Consider the following 17250-nt stretch of genomic DNA (forward strand, 5'->3'; position numbering starts at 1 on the left):
ACAGGGCCGCATCTCTTCTCCAGCCCAGGAAAAAGACAGTAAAAGTCCCCAGACATTCCTCCCTTTTGTAAGGAAGGAAGACATGAATGGCCCTGTTCCCCAAGTGGATGATATCATTTAGTACAAGGCTGGAGGGGATACCTCACAGGAAGCAACCAAGGACCGCATCATCTATAAGGAGCCAGAACCTAGCCCTCGAGGAGTTGGTGGGTCACACAATTTCATTTCACTTGATAAACAAATAGCAAACTGAAAACGCTCACACCCAGCAGGCCTGATCTTTCCTGTCATCTTCTGGCTTGACAGTCCTCAGAACCCAAGCCCCTAGCTGACAGGCAGGAAAATTAACTCCACGGGCTGGTGGGAACCCAGGCTGGAGGAACAGCAGGGTGTGTGAGAAGTGGCATGTGACAAAGACAGTCCCAGCAGACAAGATGGCCAGGAGTCCCTACTTCACAAGATTGCATGCAAGGCCCAGTACTGGAAACTCAGGCAGATACATGCATGGAAAAAGATGAGAATAAGCCAGAGATGAGCAAAGCCACACAGAAAGCAACCACATGTTAGCAGGGTCAAGAATCACTGTAACCCAGCAACAGCCGCACGTGACGGCAGACCAGGTGATCATGCTCCAAAGCCAGTCACACACAAAGCCAAGTCAGCCACAAAGGTGCTGCTGGTCCTACTGGAGGGCTTGTAGGAAAGCTGAAGTGAACAGCTGGCAGTCCGTGTGTAAGATTCACAAAATAGACAAAATAGTACATCAGTGTGCTATGGTAGCCTTGACACTGGGCATGTCCCTGAGGCTCAAGATGGTGGCAGGTCTACAACTCACTTCAGAGCCGAGAACACAAAGCAGGGACAGAAGGGAATGGCAAAGAAACTTTCCAGTAAGATCTGCACATCTTAAGATGCTTGAAAATGATCATTAGAATTGTAGGGCTGGTGAGATGGCCCAGCTGACAGTGGGGCTGCTGTTGAAACTGATCACCTCAGTTTGACTCCCCAAGACCCACGTGGTAGGAAGAGAGAACTGACTCCCCCTAATTGACCTCACATGCATTCTTGCTTGGTCCTCTGTGCACCCACACACACACACACACCAAATAAAGAAATAAATACAATTGTTTTAATTGAGATTTTAAATCTGGACGCATGTTTATAATTACAGGACACAGGCTGAAGCAGGAAATCAAGAGTGCAAAGCCAGCCTGGACTATAAAGGAAGTTCAAGCCCCAAGCCAGGCTATAAAGCCCTGTATATATATACATACACATATATATACATATATATATATTGTTTATACACTACTGAAATAATTCTGTTTTTAATAGACTTTGTCCATAATTTCATGAGTTTACCAAATGGTGTGAGGCAGAATCTCAGTGTCACATGTGGCTGTCCTGTTGTCTGTCATGTGAGGTGTCCAGATTTAAACACACATATACAGAGAGAGAAAGGAATGAATGAATAAAAATGCCTTTCCTGTGGCCTTGATTAATAAATTGAGAGGAAGCTACAAGGTAGCTTAAGTCCTTCCAATTTATTGTTTTCTTTAAAAGTAGTTTCAAATATCTTATTTGATGAGTATTTTAGGATGTTTTTAAGACTAAATACAATTCTTTTGAGTATTTTTGTTTGTTAGAGTGCTTGTTTTTAAAGATTTATTTATTGCATATACAGTGTTCTGCCTACATGCCTGCAGAGGGCACTAGATCTCATTACAGATGGTTGTGAGCCAACATGTGACTGCTGGGAATTGTACTCAGGACCTCTGGAAGAGTGGCCAGTGCTCTCTACTGCTGAGCTATCTCTTTAGCCCCGTTTGTTTGTTTGTTTGTTTGTTTGTTTGTTTGTTTGTTTGTTTAGATAGAGTCATGTTATGTACTCTGGCTGGCCTAGAACTTGCTATGTAAGGCCAAGTTAGCCTCACACTCAAAGAGATCCACCTCCTTTGCCTCCAAACAATAAAGATTAAAGGCTGCACCACCACACCCAACCTCTAAATAAAATTCATAAAGACCAAAAAAAAAAAGGAGGGGTGGAATATAATGAATATGTCAATGCCAAAAGAATTATATAAAAGAATTATATAATTCAGATGTAATGGGCAAACTTCTAAAAAGACACAAAACAACTAGAAAGGTAAGGGAAATCTGAAAAACCCAAAGACATCGAGCAGATAACCAAAAACTTTCCAGGAAAGAAAAGCACAATGCAGATGGCCTCGATCACGAAGTCTACCAAGCACTTACAGCCAAATTAAGGCCAATTCTCCACAAACTCTACCCGAAAATACCAAAGGAAGAAATACTATCAGCAACTTGCTCAGTGAGGCCAACACCGTCCTGATACCAAACCTGATAACAGCACCAAAGCAGAGAACCTGGCAGGCCACTGACTGCTCACGAGCACAGACACTAACACTTCCTCCTAACAAGAGCTCACTGAACCCAGCAAGATATAGACAATCACGGGATATGAACAAAGGAGAGATCAGCTTCACATCTAAAAACCAGTTATCACGATGAAGGGCAAAGGACACAGGATCTTCTAGACAAGGAGGGGAAAGACAGAAAAATTCAACACTTTCCTGATAAAAAGTCTCCCCACACTAGAACAGATAAGACATTCTACATTCTCATGCCGATAATGGATGGCTTTAAACCCAACCTACAGCTAACACCACACTAAGGATAAAAGACTCAGTGTGTGCCCCTCCCCCGAAGGTAAGGTCTCAGCCAGGACGACATCCAGATTCAAAAGCAAGAAATAAGAACTACTTCTGCTTTCAGGGGTCACGATCTTGCACACGGGACTGTAACAAAGCCACTGAACTAATAAATGCAGTCAGCGGGGCTGTAGGGTAGAATTCCTAAATTAGCTTGCAGCTCTCCAGCTGCTAATGGTATTATGACAAGTCCACTCCACACTGGAGTATTTAGATAGCTAAGAATAAATGGCACGGGCTGGGAAGGTGGCTCAGCAGGTAGGAGCACTTGCTGCTCTTGCAGACAGCCAGAGTTTGGTTCCTAGTATCCACATCAGATGGCTCACACCACTGTCATGCCAGTTCCAGGGGATCCAGTGCCGCCTTCTGGCCTTGGTAAACATACACGCACACGTGCACACATAGAACAAAACAACAGTAAATCTTTTTAAAAATAATTTAAAAATGCATGCATACATATATGTGTATACACTCTGAGAACTCCAACCAGAGCTGAACAAATTAAAGATATGGCCAGGAAATACCAGTTGCCCTAACATGTATAAAAACCTTACTCCTCAACACTGCATGGGAAAAAGGTAATAAAGAAAAAATAAGTAGAAAATTTAATACTTCTCTTCATATTTCTTATATTTCTTATGTATATGCAGATGTATATGTACATGTATATGATGCATTGCCTGCATATATCAATATATATATTGAATGCAGTGCCCATAGAGCCCAGTAGAGGGCAGTGGATTTTCTGGTGCTGGAATTATAAGCCACCTGATAAAGGAAATCAACTCAGGGCATTCCCCAAGAGCAGTGTGTGCCCTTAACTGCTGAACCATCTCTCCAGCCTCAGAAGATGTAATATTCTTTTGTTTGCTTTGTTTTGTTATTTTTTTTTTTTTTTTTTTTTTTGAGGCAGGGTTTCTCTGGCTGTTCTGGAACTTACTCTGTAGACCAGACTGGCCTCGAACTCAGAGATCCTCCCGAGGGCTAGGATTAAAGGCGTGCGCCACCACCACCACCCAGCACAGATGTAATATTCCTTAGATGGCGTATGTAATGCATCCCATGTTGGTCTATAGACTCATAATAATCACTAGTAAGATCCCAGCAAGATTCCTTTCAAAAATTGACTATCTACCCCTAAAATTCATATGAAAATTCAAAGGACCCAAAATAAACACAACCACCTCAAATAAAAATGTAAGTGGGTAGTAAGCAATTTTCAAATGTGTCTGTTTTGCTTTTTGTTGTCCTTTAAAGCTCTGCAATGGACGTGATTTGACAATAAGTCAGGTTTAAAAATACACACGTAACCCCTGAAATAATTATGAAGAGGTAAATAAATGCTTAGTAAAAAAAAAAATCTTAAAAAGCATATAGCTAAGCTCTTATAAACTGAAAACATAAGTCTAGGAACATCACGCTCCTTGGGAAGGTTAGCATACTAACCAAACCTTTCCGAAGTCTCTAATTCAGTAACAAAGAAATGGGGAAACTGCATTTAACAGCCAATCCCATCCGCGGTAGGGAGAGGAAAGGCCTACAAATCCCCATGCTGACGCAAGCTCACCAGGACAACATGGAATCTTTTCTTCTCAGACTGGAGTTCCACACGTAAGCCAGGATAAAATAGTCAAACTACAGTAGACCCAAGGATGCCTTTTAAATAGAATTCTAAAGGTACAGCACTTGAACATCTACAGAATGTTCAGAGAAACAGACAGAAAAGAAATACACAAACATATGTGTGAAGGTGGCTCCCCCAACTGCGGTCCCAGAGACGTGAAGACGCCTTTGCTTACTACAGGGTGCTGGGCACTTTAACCCAGAAAGAATATTTTAATTGAGCCAAGAAACTAAGAGTCCTCTTCTCTTGTCAAATCTAGTTAATGAACCTTTTCTGTTACGTGCACATCAGACATATTAGAGATGCTTCTCAATCTGGTGAAAAGCCTCAGTGTGTTATCCTCCACGCAGATGTCAGCAGATCACAGGCATGGCCACATGATCTGTCCCCTGTGTGGTTAACAGCGGACAGCCCTGCCAAGGCTGCAGTGAGACCCGGCCTTGGGAACACCTTGTTCTCACTCAGCTGCTGCAAGACAAAACAGCACCGCAGCGATCCAGGCTGTCACTAGCCATGTCTCTGACAGGCGACCTGTACCTAGAACATAAAGAGAACTGTGGCAACTCAATAATTAACAGACAGATGAGAGCTGCTCTTTCTCAGAGCAAAGACACCAGGGACGAGTGCACTTTGAGAAGGTGCTCATTAGCTGTAAGAGAAACTCCTGAACCCGGCGTCCCAACAGCCGGGCAGGGGGGCACTGCTGCATACCCACCAGAAGTCGGGAAGGTGACAGCTGCTGTGACAGACACAGTGGGACAAACTCGCATGCACAGCTGCTGGGACTGTCCCGTGGTGTGACTGCTTTGGAGACGTATCTGTACACATAAGAGAATTTAAAGCACACAAAAATTCCCACAACACTCATAGCAGCACTGCTCCTAGGAGCCAAAGGGTGCATGAGCCGACAGGCTAGAGAAACAAAATGTGGCATGCTGACAGGCCAGGGGAACATGCTGAAGGGGCATGAAATCCTGAGTTGTGCTGTAAGGGTGGACCTTAAAAACACTAAGTTAAAGAAGCCAGTTCCGAAAGATCTCAGTTTATCCAATGTGAGATGGACACAGTAGGCCAGCCTGGAGTGAGAAAGTAAATTAGCACTGCAGAATCCCAGGGGAGGACAGGGACAGAAAGGAATGGCAGCTGTGACCACAGAAGGTGAGGAGCTTCTTGTTGGGGAGATGCAAGTCCTACGCGGCCTGCTGTACTTGGCTGTAGACTCAGTTTGAAGCTGTCTTTAAAAATTAAACAGCATTCTCAACTGTGTGTGAATTGCTAGTTTTTGCCATTGGAAGGAGACGTTAACCTCAGCACCAAAGTGGGAAAAGCAAGCGAGCAGAATGAAATTAGCCAAAAGACTTCGGCTTGAAGGAGGTACTTGCTGGATGTGCAAGCCATGTTCAGAGCCAGAGAGGGTTTTGAGAAAGGAATTGTGTTTAAAGAATAGAGCAAGAACCCAGAAGTCTGCCTGCCACGCATGATGGAGGAGGCCCTTTGTCCTAACTTAGCACTGAAACAAACACCCAGAGCCAAAGGAAGCATGCAGAGATGCCCACCTAGCTTCCTCCAGGGAAGTCAAAACCGCTTTCGGCATGATGATCAAACCTAAGTGCAAATGGTGGCCTTCCTGATGGCTCTATGAAAGAGGCTTTTCTGTGGGGCTGGACAGTGGTGTCACCTCTTGAGAAAGTCTCAGGGGCACTGGCAGTGACCCCCTCCTACCCAGAGCACTACCCCATAAACTTCGAAGGTCTAAACTGCAGGAGAGGCCCAAGTAAAACATGGTCAGGCTCTGTCTGGTCTAACGGCTCCTACCAGAGACCTGAAGGTGCAGACTGCAGGCTGGGGCCTGGTAAGGCAAGGGTTGAGTGTAGGAAGAGCCTCAACTCCCTGCCTGTCTCCCTTGGTGAGTCCAGCACATGCTGCTCTCACTTAAGGTGGATGCAAAGATGCCCGCCAATGCCAGGGCCAACTGGCAACAGCGTCCTCTGTGGGTGGCTCTCCCAACCACAGGCTCCAACATGGTCCAAGAGTCACTCGCTCATCCCCACAGCCATAGTCCAGCCTGTATCCACTCCAAGCTCTGCAAATTCAGTGGCAGAACCTTATTCTTAATGTTTTCACAAATGACAAACACATCCTTCCATGCCTCAACGAAAGTGTGACTTTCGGAGTAGTTCTAATCTGTCCCATCTACTTCTTCCACAAGTAGGTACAATGACATTCAGTATTTCATATCAGGCTCCACTAACCGGTCTTGGCTCAAAAATATCAAAGCACTCAACATTTAATTTCATTTCTGAGCTTGCTTGTTTGTTTCAATTGCATGCATACACATGTGTTTATTGTGTGGGTGTGCACATGTATGCGTGCAGATACCAGCAGAGTCCAGAAGAGGGTTTCATATTCCCTGGAGCTGGAGTTACAGGCATTTGTGAGCCATGCAACATGGTTGCTGGGAGCCAAATTCAGTTCCTCTGCAGGAAGCACTCTCAACCATTGAGCCATCTCTCCAGTCCCCAGGGCTTTTGTTTGCTTGCTTGATTTTTGTTTTTGAGACAGGGTGTTGATACACAGCCGATGCTGGCTCCTGCCTCAGCCTCCTGAGGGCTAATGAGACTACAGGTGTATCCATCATGCCTGGCTTGCCAACCTAACTTTCACCAGTCACTGGCTCCTGTCACACGAAGGCCTGACCTTGTGTTGATTTTTCTTTAGGAAGCAAACAAAAAACTGCAAGGTCCTCTACGCTCTCCACAGACCATACTGAGACACTTAGCCAGCAGTGTAGAGACAGGCCTTGAAGCAGACAGTACACGTGTGCAGACCTGAGGTGATTCCACTTGGACATGCGCGAGATGAAAGTAGCTGGCTTGAGTAGGAAGCCCAGGGAAACATGACTGCCCGGTCTGTGTTCTTCAAAGGAAGGTGACTGCTACTGCACTATCATTTACTCGGCCATTGTTTCTAATTAGACCATAAACAATTGAACTCATCACAAAACACTCAAGCACTGTAACAAAACAGTGTATGAGGATTAATTAGAGAAACTAAGAAGAGAAAGGAAGACCCAACACTTAAAAAAAAGAGAAAAAAATGCAAGATTTCTTAAGAACACATATACATCCAGGCTTGGTGGCGAACACATTAGGAGGCTGAAGCAGGAGGATTGCCACTAATCAAAGGCCAGCCTGGACTATGTAGCAAGATCTGTTTGCCACCAGCAACAATAATAGTAGTCTATGAAAAAAGTAATAGGGAATTCAAATCACTGTGGAAAGGGGCGCAGGCCATAGACTCTGAGCAAAGTCATTATTGCCATGAAAGGATTCAAAATCAACAGCACAGACATGCTCGGTGCATTCAGAGAACTCAAGGCACGATTCTCCAATCATTCGCTTCACCATGCTGGGGGAAATTGCTCCTCTTCACCAGACACATGAAGCAGTGGGGTACCCCATCAAACAAGGACCAAATGATAATAAGGTTTGTCACAGTTCTGATTTAAAATTACTTAAATCAGAATGTTCCAAAGATCACAGTCCAGAAACCAAAACCATTCATTCACAACACCATGAAACAAGCACTTAAAAAAATAATAATAACAAAAGAAACTAAGCACGAGATCATGTACCTGGGTCAATGAGAACTTCTTGCGCCCCTGGAAGAAAGAACAGATTACGGTCTTTTATTTGGAAAACAAAAGCACTTTTAAAGACAACTAGTAGAACACACTTTACAGTTTGCATATACCCTGGGAAGTCAAGCCGCTGGCATCTACCACAACAGCAACTGGGAGCAACGGCATGGCAGGCACAGTGCTCTTTTGCTTCTGTGAGGAAAACACAAAATCCACTGTCGTGTCTTGAACAAGCAGGAAAGAGCCCCTTACCTCTTCCCTTCCTGCTGTCTAAACACACACACACACAGAGAAATAATAATTTTCTTTAAAAGATGAAGAGGAGGGAAGGGAGGAAGAGGAACTCCGTAGTGAGCTTACACATGAAAGCAATTAGTTCGCTCTTCTCAAGGAGCTGGGAAAGCCTTCCTGATCTGCTGAGCCACCCAGATGTCAATGAGGTCAGAGAGCAGCGTTCTCTGCAGAAGGTAATTACCCATCACAGCAAAGCACACCCTGTGAGCTCTGGGCCCAAGACTCAAGCTCATCATGACTGTTGTCATTTGTAAACCCTTTAGTAGGATTCGAAAAGGTATGTCCCAACAGCCTACGCTTTCACTCATCAACACACATTTGTTCAATTGTCTGTGTAAAGAACGAGCTCTGTGATTATGGTGCCAGTTGACAGCTACGTGGTAAAATTTAGCAATCTTTTTATTTTGCACGCACCCATGCACCCGCACGCCCATACACACTCAAGAAACCAGAGGTCAACCCTGTATGCCATGTCTCTAAAGACATCCACCAAATTTTCCAAGGTATTTTTTTGTTGTTGTGTTGTTGTTAATTGCCTAGGGCTTGCCAATTAGGCTATGCAGACCAAGAATTCCCTGTATCTCTGCCTCCCCAGCACTGAGATTCCAGTACACACCACCGTACCCAGTTCTTCTTACATTGGTTCTGGAGGTAAAAGTCTGGTCCTCAGCTGGATGGTGGTGGTGCACACCCTTAATCCCAGCACTCAGGAGGTAGAAGCAGGATCTCTGAGTTCAAGGCCAGCCTGATCTACAGAGTCTCAGGACAGCCAGGGCTACATAGAGAAACTCTGTCTTAAAATGAAAAAGAAAAAGCAACAACAACAACGAAAAGGCCAGGTCCTCATGCTTTAGTGGCAAGCACTTTGGTAACCAAGCTATCGCTACAGTCCCTTATTTGTGCTTTATTTTTTATTTTCTAGTAATGTTGTAGGATGTATATGTGTGTGCTATATATGTACATGTACATGTGTGTATGTATGGCTCATGTGTTCATCAGGGAGGCTGAAACAGAAAGATCCAAAGCTCCGGGCTACACAGTGAGACTCTGTCTCAAAAGCATCAAGCAAAGCAGGAAGAGACTCCATGGCTTTAGGTCGGACAACACAGCAGCATCATTGCTGCCCATCCTCCCTGGACACTTGCTCTGTGTGTGTGTGTGTGTGTGTGTGTGTGTGTGTGTGTGTGTGTGTGTGCTGCTAGCTGAGCCCAGGTTTCACGTATGCTGGAAAAGTATCTTACCACTGAGGTACAACCCCAACCCTGCCCCTCCCCCCAGTTTTTTAGGGATTGTTTTGTTTTTTGTTTTGATTTTTTTTTTTTTTGAAACAGGGTTTCTCTGTAGCTTTGGAGCCTGTCCTGGAACTAGCTCTTGTAGACCAGGCTGGCCTTGAGCTCACAGAGATCTGCCTGCCTCTGCCTCCTGAGTGCTGGGATTAAAGGCATGAGCCACCACCTCCCAGCTTCCCTCTATCCCTCCTCTTCCCCTCTCTTCCCCCTCCTCCGCCTCAGTTTTAAGATGTAGAATTAGAATTTGTTAGGATATTTTCCTATGTAGCCCTGGCTGGCCTGGAAGTCGCTCTATAGATCAGTGTGGTCTAACTCACAGAAATCCACCTGCCTTTGCCCTCCCCCATTCTGATATTAAAAGGATGTGCTGCCACCATGCCCAGCTAGAAGGTGTTTTCAAGTTCAAAGGTTAAGAGAAAGAGAGACACTCAGGAAGAAGGTAAGCCACCCTTGAGAGCACAGCTGTGGGCCTCTCAAACAAGAGTCACCTCCAACTTGTTAATTTTATTGTTGAGACCGAGTCTTGCTCCATCACCAGGCAGGCTTTGAAGTTTGAATTTACCATCCTCCTGCCTCAGCCTCCCCACTAACTAAAATTATAAACCCACGGCCAGGCCCTGGCTCTTCTACTTTTTTTTTTCATTTACTATATATACAGTATTCTGTCTGCATGTATGCCTGCACGCCAGAAGAGGGCACAAGATCTCATTACAGATGGTCGTGAGCCACCATGTGGTTGCTGGGAATTGAACTCAGGACCTCTGGAAGAGCAGCCAGTGCTCTTAACCGCCGAGCCATCTCTCCAGTTCCGTCCTTCTACTTCTTAATTGGGTCTTCCCTCATAACACTATTGCTCCCTACTTGAATTCCTTAGAGATTATCAAACCTTATAAAATGATGGCTCCAATACCAGCATGATGGTACATGCCTATAATCTCAGTTTAACGGTGGGAAGAGTGGAGCAGACCCATGTTCAAGGCCAGCCGGGGCCACTTGGCACAACTCTTATCCCTCTCAAACCTATTCCCAACAAGGAATAAATCTCCTTTTCCTGCTTCCCACTTTTAACGTAGCTATTTTTAATTGGCTTATTGAGGATTGGTGGCCAGACCCGACTTGGGACACAAGCTGTGACCGACAAGTTCGATAACACGCCTAATGCATAGAGCTGAGCACAGCACCTCTACACAGCCACCTCGGCTAAACCGGAAGCCAAGGTCTTCTTAGACCCAACAGGGTGCCCACTAATGAGCACGGGAGTGGAGAAGGAAACCCAGGGCCTAGCTGGCAGCCTTCCTCTCATCGGTAAGATGCTGCAGAGCTATGACGCCACAGCTACCCGGTTCCTAATGCAGTTTCACTGCTGCCCTGACAGTACCTGAAATCCTCACACTGAGCTAACACGACAAAAACAACATGGAACCAGAAGGCTTTTTCCAGATACACACTAGGGACGAGTCTAAAGCAGCAAATGAAGAACCCATGTTCAAGGAGCCTGGTTTAGGACCTCTTGTTCAAGTGGGAAAAATAAAAAATAAAAAAGCAATAGTAATGTAATAGCAATATAATAATAATAAATAAAAATAAGTGCAACAGCAACCCCTATGAACATCCTACAAGAATCCTCCCAGGGTCTGCCTGATGCTTTTTCAGGGACTACAATGCACAGCTCACGGTTCAGCCAGCACAGGCTCTTGCTGGCTTCAGGGAAGGTGGCGCTGTTCAGCAGCTAAACTAAACTGTCTGCCCCCCAGATGTCGGCAAAAGAGACAGGCTCACAGAGGACAGCATAACAGGAAGGGCGGAGCATCTGGCAAGGAAGCTGAGATGCGGGGTCCTTCCAGCGGCCAGTTCCAAAACTTTCTCCCAATCTTTGCATTTTTCCCAACTGAGGGGCCTGGAGAAACGGTTATGACCTGGTCAAGAGGTTAAAAGCTGTTGCTGCTCCTGCAGAGGACTAGAGTTCAATTCCCAGCATCCACAGCTGGGGCCTTACAGCTGTAACTCTAAGGGATCCAATGCTCTCTTCAAACCTCCAGAGATATCCTCAGACGTGCACATACTCACAAATAGAAATGTTAAAAAAGCAAAGCAGCCATCTCCCCTAAGTTGCTATTGCCAGAGTATATTATCACAGCAGGTGATATAAAAAATAAGAGAGCTTGTCTCTGCCACCCAGTGCTGGGCTTCTCATGTTGGAAAGCACGTGTTCTTACCCACTAAGCCATCTTCCCAGCCCCTTTAAGAGAGAGAGAATGAGTGTGTATGTGTGCGTGTGCGCGTGTGTGCGTGTGGGGGGGGGGGTGTGCGTGTGGGGGGTGTGTGTGTGTGTGTGTGTGTGTGTGTGTGTGTGTGTGTGTGTGTGTGTGTGTGTGTGGTCCGAGGACAACTTGTGGAAGTCAGTTCTCTCCTTCTACCATGTAAGTTGCATGGATCAAACTCAGGTCTTCAGAGTCAGCAGTAGGTGCCTTTACCCACGGAGCCATAATCCCAGACTCCCAATATCTTTTTAAACAAGATCTTATTCTATAGCCCAGGCTGGCCTGGAGCTCATTATGTTGTTCAAGCAGGCCTTGGACTTATGGTGATCCTCCTGTCTCAGTTCCTTAGGATTACACAACATAGTCCCAGTCACATGTAACAAAATGGGAATTTAGGTTTCTGTTCTTCTGTGGCTGAATCATGAGATAGAAGGGAGGATGTTAAATGCTTGTCTGCGGTAAATGCTCACCTCTATGCAATAAGACAAGGCTGCCACTACACGCCAACTGGACTGGAGATTAGAATCTAAAGTAAGTTGGCACATCTGACCCCCCAGACCCAGCTGCTGATGTGCTGCAGGCCTCCACCTTTGCAGCGGTCAGTCTCTCTGACCTCCTGGCCTTTCAGCTGTCACATGAGTGTTTTAAGACCTAGGCTGACTTCAACAGTGAAAGTTCCAGCACTTTCACACAAAGGGAGGCTAAAGAAAGGCATTTCTCCTGAGATATGGAGCAGTTCTTCAGTTACTTAAGTATCTCCTGTCCATACCCAGCAAGGGGGAAAAAAGATTGTTACCCTAAAAGCTTCCAGTGTCTGAAATCACATCAGGGGCAGTCAGCACACTGAAAACCTTTTTTTTAAAAAAAAAAAAAAGTTGCTTTTGCTGGCTGTGTTGGAGACATGAGCACCTGGGAGCTGACTGAGAAGGAAACTCCAGAGGCTGTGGTCTCACAGCAGGGCCTGCAGCTACACCCAGCACACGGCCCAGCATCTGGGGGAGATCAAAGTCCAGAAGGCGGATTCCTCCCCTCTCTCAGCATGGCCTCTCAGCCTGCTCTCTTTCCTCTCTGATAATGGAGACACCACCAGGGGCGTCAGGCAGACAAGCATCAAGGGCCCTCATCTAAGCAGGTCCCTGCAGAACCAGATCACTTAGTTAGCAGCTTTGGCATGCTCTACAATGGGTGACCAGAGAATTATTATGACTCCCTTCTAACGTGTTAACTACTGGGGACTGATGTCTTCTGAGAAAGCCATGCCTCTGTTTGAGATTCTGCAGGCCGACTGAATGACTACTTCCGTGACTGTAGAGTTTGATTGTGAAATTATCCTGGGCTGTTTTTAGCACCTTGCCGGCCATTCCTTGCCCACTTCTGGGAAAACATTCTTGTGACTATCAGGATAAACCCCTTGTGATATATTACCTTAGCAGATCCCAACCTTCCATGTACCTAAAAGCTATGAATGTCATCAGACAGCACCTGAGACCCATAGCAGAGATGTCCCTGATTTCTGTAACCCCCCTAACCAATGTCCCTATCTGCACTTCTTTGTGACTGTCTCTGGTTCTGTAACTATAAAGAATCCATGTAGCCATGCCCACAGTGGAAAACGTCACTCTGAGCACGCTGTATCTATGCTCCTGACCATAATCACTTCTATTTGGTTCAGAATAAACTGTCTCCTTCCCTTGTGCGTGAGAGCTGTGTTTTGTAATGACACTACTTTGCCCCCATTTAGGAGGAAATGCAGCTTACTCTTTGTGGAGGTTTCCTAAAAATTTCACAGACCGAAAAGTACCTAGCAGCTTTGGCTTTGGCCTTGAGTTAGGGCATTCCTCCTTAGCTGCCTAACCGTTGCTATGTGACCAGTAATGTACTAAGGGTCAAAAGCTCATCTGTGGGTCTCGTCATCCACAGAAGTCTTTGGCTCTTCACTGGAACGAAACAACAGAAAACCAAGTTTAACTCACAAGGGAAAAAATTTCAACGAAACCAGAAATAGCCCTGGCTCCTGCATCAGCAGTCAAAACCAACCCCGGGGACCAGTGGTACCAGTTACACAGGCACAGACCGAGTTCAGAAGCCAGCGATTATTATATGTGACCCTTCCTGCACCTGCAAGGCTGAGAAGCCAGAAGAAAACATCTCCAAGACTGCAGAATGCACAGACTACCCTGACCTAGAAACATTCGTCAGACCTAGAGGAAAGGAAAAGGTAGCACAGCACGCTGCTCCTCCCCTTGGGGACTGCAGTGGGTGCAGGCGGAGTGAGGCAGGCTCACCTGGCCGGTGTCTGTTGGCTGCTTCTGAGGGAAGTGAACCGCCTTGGAGCCTCCGAGCCCCAGCCTTGCCGCCAGTTCCTCCGGGATAGTGGTAGATGACGGACGCCGAGCACAGCCCTTCCAGGGCGGCTGGGTGTAAAGAGGAGCAAGAGATGATTAGCGAAGTCTAATCATCACCCTGCAGTCATTCTTATTTGAAAAGTCCAATTTCTCAAAAGCAAAGTTTACAGTTAACGATCATTAGCTGGGCATGGTGGTACATGCCTTTATCCCAGCACTGGGGAGGCAGAGGAAGAGACAAGGGGGGGTGTCTCTGTGAGTTCAAAGCTGGCCTGGTCTACATAGTGAGTTACAGGTCAGACAGAGTCTATCTCAGAGAAAAGAGAAAGAACAAGAAGGAAGGAAGGAAGGAAGGAAGGAAGGAAGAAAGAAAGAAAGAAAGAAAGGAAGGAAGGAAGGGGAGGGAAGGAAGGAAGTCGGTCACTAGGTCTGCAGCACACAGAGATGTGCCACCTGTCTTTGCAGGCCATGTCAGGGAGGACAATGCAAGAGGCTAGCAAGGCTCCAGGTGTGGCTGATGGCCTAGGTACTAGGAAAACTTCATGTCCTCATTCATTCACAGTCTGTAGGGCTCTCTTTGGTTGGTTGGTTATATTGATTTACTTAATGGGGTGGGAGGTGTGATGGCTTATGCCATGGTGCTTGCCCAAGTCAGAGGACAACTTGGGAGATTTAGCTCTCCCCTTCCAATATGTAGGTGCAGGGGATTGAACTAGGGTCGTCAGGCAGCAGGCACCTTTACCCACTGGGCCATCTCGTCAGTCCTGCGGGACCAGCAGTTTTACAACCTGTGCCAGGTTGTAGATCTATGGCGCAGGAAGTATGCTGAGTCGGAAACATGGAACAGTGTAGGGCTGGGGATATGCACATCAGTGACAGAGTGCTTGGCCAGCAAGTGCGAGGCCCTGTCCTAAGCCGAGGAGTGAAGGTGGGGGCGGGAGGGAGAGAAAGGAATTTAAAAGTAATCCCTCCAAGGTAAGACCAAACTGCCTTCCCCCATATCCTATATCTACACCATCTGGAACAGCAGCAAACACATGCAGACCAATCTTCTCCTCTCTCTCTCTCTCTCTCTCTCTCTCTCTCTCTCTCTCTCTCTCTCTCTCTCTCTGGTTTTCCAAGACAGGAGCCTGTCCTGGAACTCGCTCTGTAGACCAGGCTGGCCTCAAACTTACAGAGATCCGCCTGCGTCTGCCTCCTGAGTGCTGGGATTAAAGGCACGTGCCACCTCCCATCCCCCACCCCCAGGTACCACTGCACACATACTGCACAACCAGTTCTCTCACGGGGGACTACATCATCATCCCTACTGTGTGCAGGAAGAATGTGTGCTGGCTTGAAGAGGTGAGGGCATGGGCATGGGCAATCAAAGCAGAGGCCAAGAACACAGGCTGAAGGGAGTATATGCCTCCTTCGGAGGATGTGGGATAGGACGGGTGCAGAGTGAGCAGCAGATAGGTCAGGGAAGTGACCCCACAAAGCAATCAGCAGGCACTACCTGCTCCCCACACACACACACTTCGTCATATTCAAATACCAGCGGACGCATCCACTCCACTCCGACTGCCTTACCTCCCAGCCACAGGAAGTCATTCACTGAGCGCAGGAGCTCCACAGACATGTGGTAGTGCACCAGGGCGTCCTGCAGCATCCCAGCCTGGAGGCACAGGTCCCCCACGTGCTTCCGCATGCGGCCTTGGCACCGCTTCTTGTAATGTCTAAAAGAGAAGATTCAAGGGAAATGCCTTGTTATTGCTGCCCTCTCTCACTCTCCCGGGCACAGGGCTGAGCAGGATGCGAGTTTCTACCACTAACAAGAGCTGAGAAGGCGGTGTTAGGCTCTAAGGTTGGAAGCCAGCAGCAGTCATTGCCAGTCATGTGAGCTGCAGGGGTCCTGGTCTCAAAGCTGTGCTGCCTGCATGGTTTTTAAAGTAGTCCAAAGCAAGCCTCCTGCTACCTACAGTCAGAGCCTTCTTCTCAGATAGCTCTGATTTCAGCATGATCACAGAGCGTATGTCTCAGCTTTTAAATAAATCAGTGGTCCCCCCTTTCCACTTCAGCCCTAGGATTGTTCCATAAAAAGAGATGGGCCATATCATCAGTCAGCTATCTGGCTTTAGCAAACAGGACCTTGGTCTTCATAATTTCAGAGCTTCGGGTTAGGGATCTTTAAACACTGGTGAGGTCATGCTGTGGAACAATGCACAATATGGAGCAGGCTTGCCCTCGGAAAACACTGCTAACCCTTTGAATATTAAACAGCTTCAAAGATACAACTCTTTTAGAAAGCAAACCACAGTTGCATTAAGCAAGTTTTCGAGAACAGCCACAACGAAAGTGAGGAAAGTCCTAACTAAATCAAAGAGACTGGCGATCCCAACAGGAAGTGAAGCCCTGTCTGGCCCAACTCTACCAGGCTGCCCTGGCTCTCTGATTACCTGGGGATTTAGCTTCTCTGCACCCAAAACTATTAGAAGACATGTCTGTGCAGAAATGAAGGGGGCAGACACATGAGCTTTTGCTATACTCCCTGGCACAGGGCTGCACCAGGATGGTCCTGCTAACAAGCAACACAGCATTGGGCTGCTCTTTTATCCCCAGGAGACACAGCCACAGTCACCCCAAGGTTTCCAGACCAGTCTTCCTTGCCTTCCCCAAGGGGCTACCACCCCCCACATACCCTTCCCAACGTATAACCTGGTACTTCACTCTCTTGCCTCAACTTCCTTGTGCAGATCTGGGGGGTGGGGGGGAGTCCACCACCAGCTATTCTGTGCCCTCATGCCCTGGCCCTCCAGGCTCCCACCATTCCAGACAGGACAAGGGCAACTGAGAATGTTCAGCCCAGAACACTGTCCCAAGCCTAACCTCACCACCTAAGGGGGAAAAATTACTCTGAGGGCTGGAGAGGGCCCAGCACTTGCTATTTTTTCCAAATAACCTACATCCGGTTCCCAGCACCCACAGGGTGATGCAAAACTGCCTGTAACTCCAGCTCCAGGGGATCCAAAGCCATCTTCTCTCTCCACAGGCACTGCACACACATGGTGCACAGACATACAATA

General features: G+C 46.8%; 1 protein-coding gene across 2 annotated transcripts in view; it reads right to left on the minus strand.

Annotated features, from left to right (window-relative positions):
* Trappc9 (trafficking protein particle complex subunit 9) overlaps window positions 1–17250 on the minus strand; it is a 437687-nt gene that overhangs the window by 411438 nt on the left and 8999 nt on the right. The window contains exons 3-5 of one of the 2 annotated variants that reach the window (XM_038342308.1): window positions 15758–15903; window positions 14126–14254; window positions 7991–8017 (exon numbers count right to left, since the gene is read on the minus strand). In XM_038342308.1, coding sequence (XP_038198236.1) covers window positions 7991–8017; window positions 14126–14254; window positions 15758–15903 — 302 coding nt within the window. The remainder of the gene's footprint in view (window positions 1–7990; window positions 8018–14125; window positions 14255–15757; window positions 15904–17250) is intronic. The other variant, XM_038342309.1, reaches the window with a different exon arrangement.

This window comes from Arvicola amphibius, chromosome 9 (genome assembly GCF_903992535.2).
Source record: "Arvicola amphibius chromosome 9, mArvAmp1.2, whole genome shotgun sequence".
NCBI lineage: Eukaryota > Metazoa > Chordata > Mammalia > Rodentia > Cricetidae > Arvicola > Arvicola amphibius.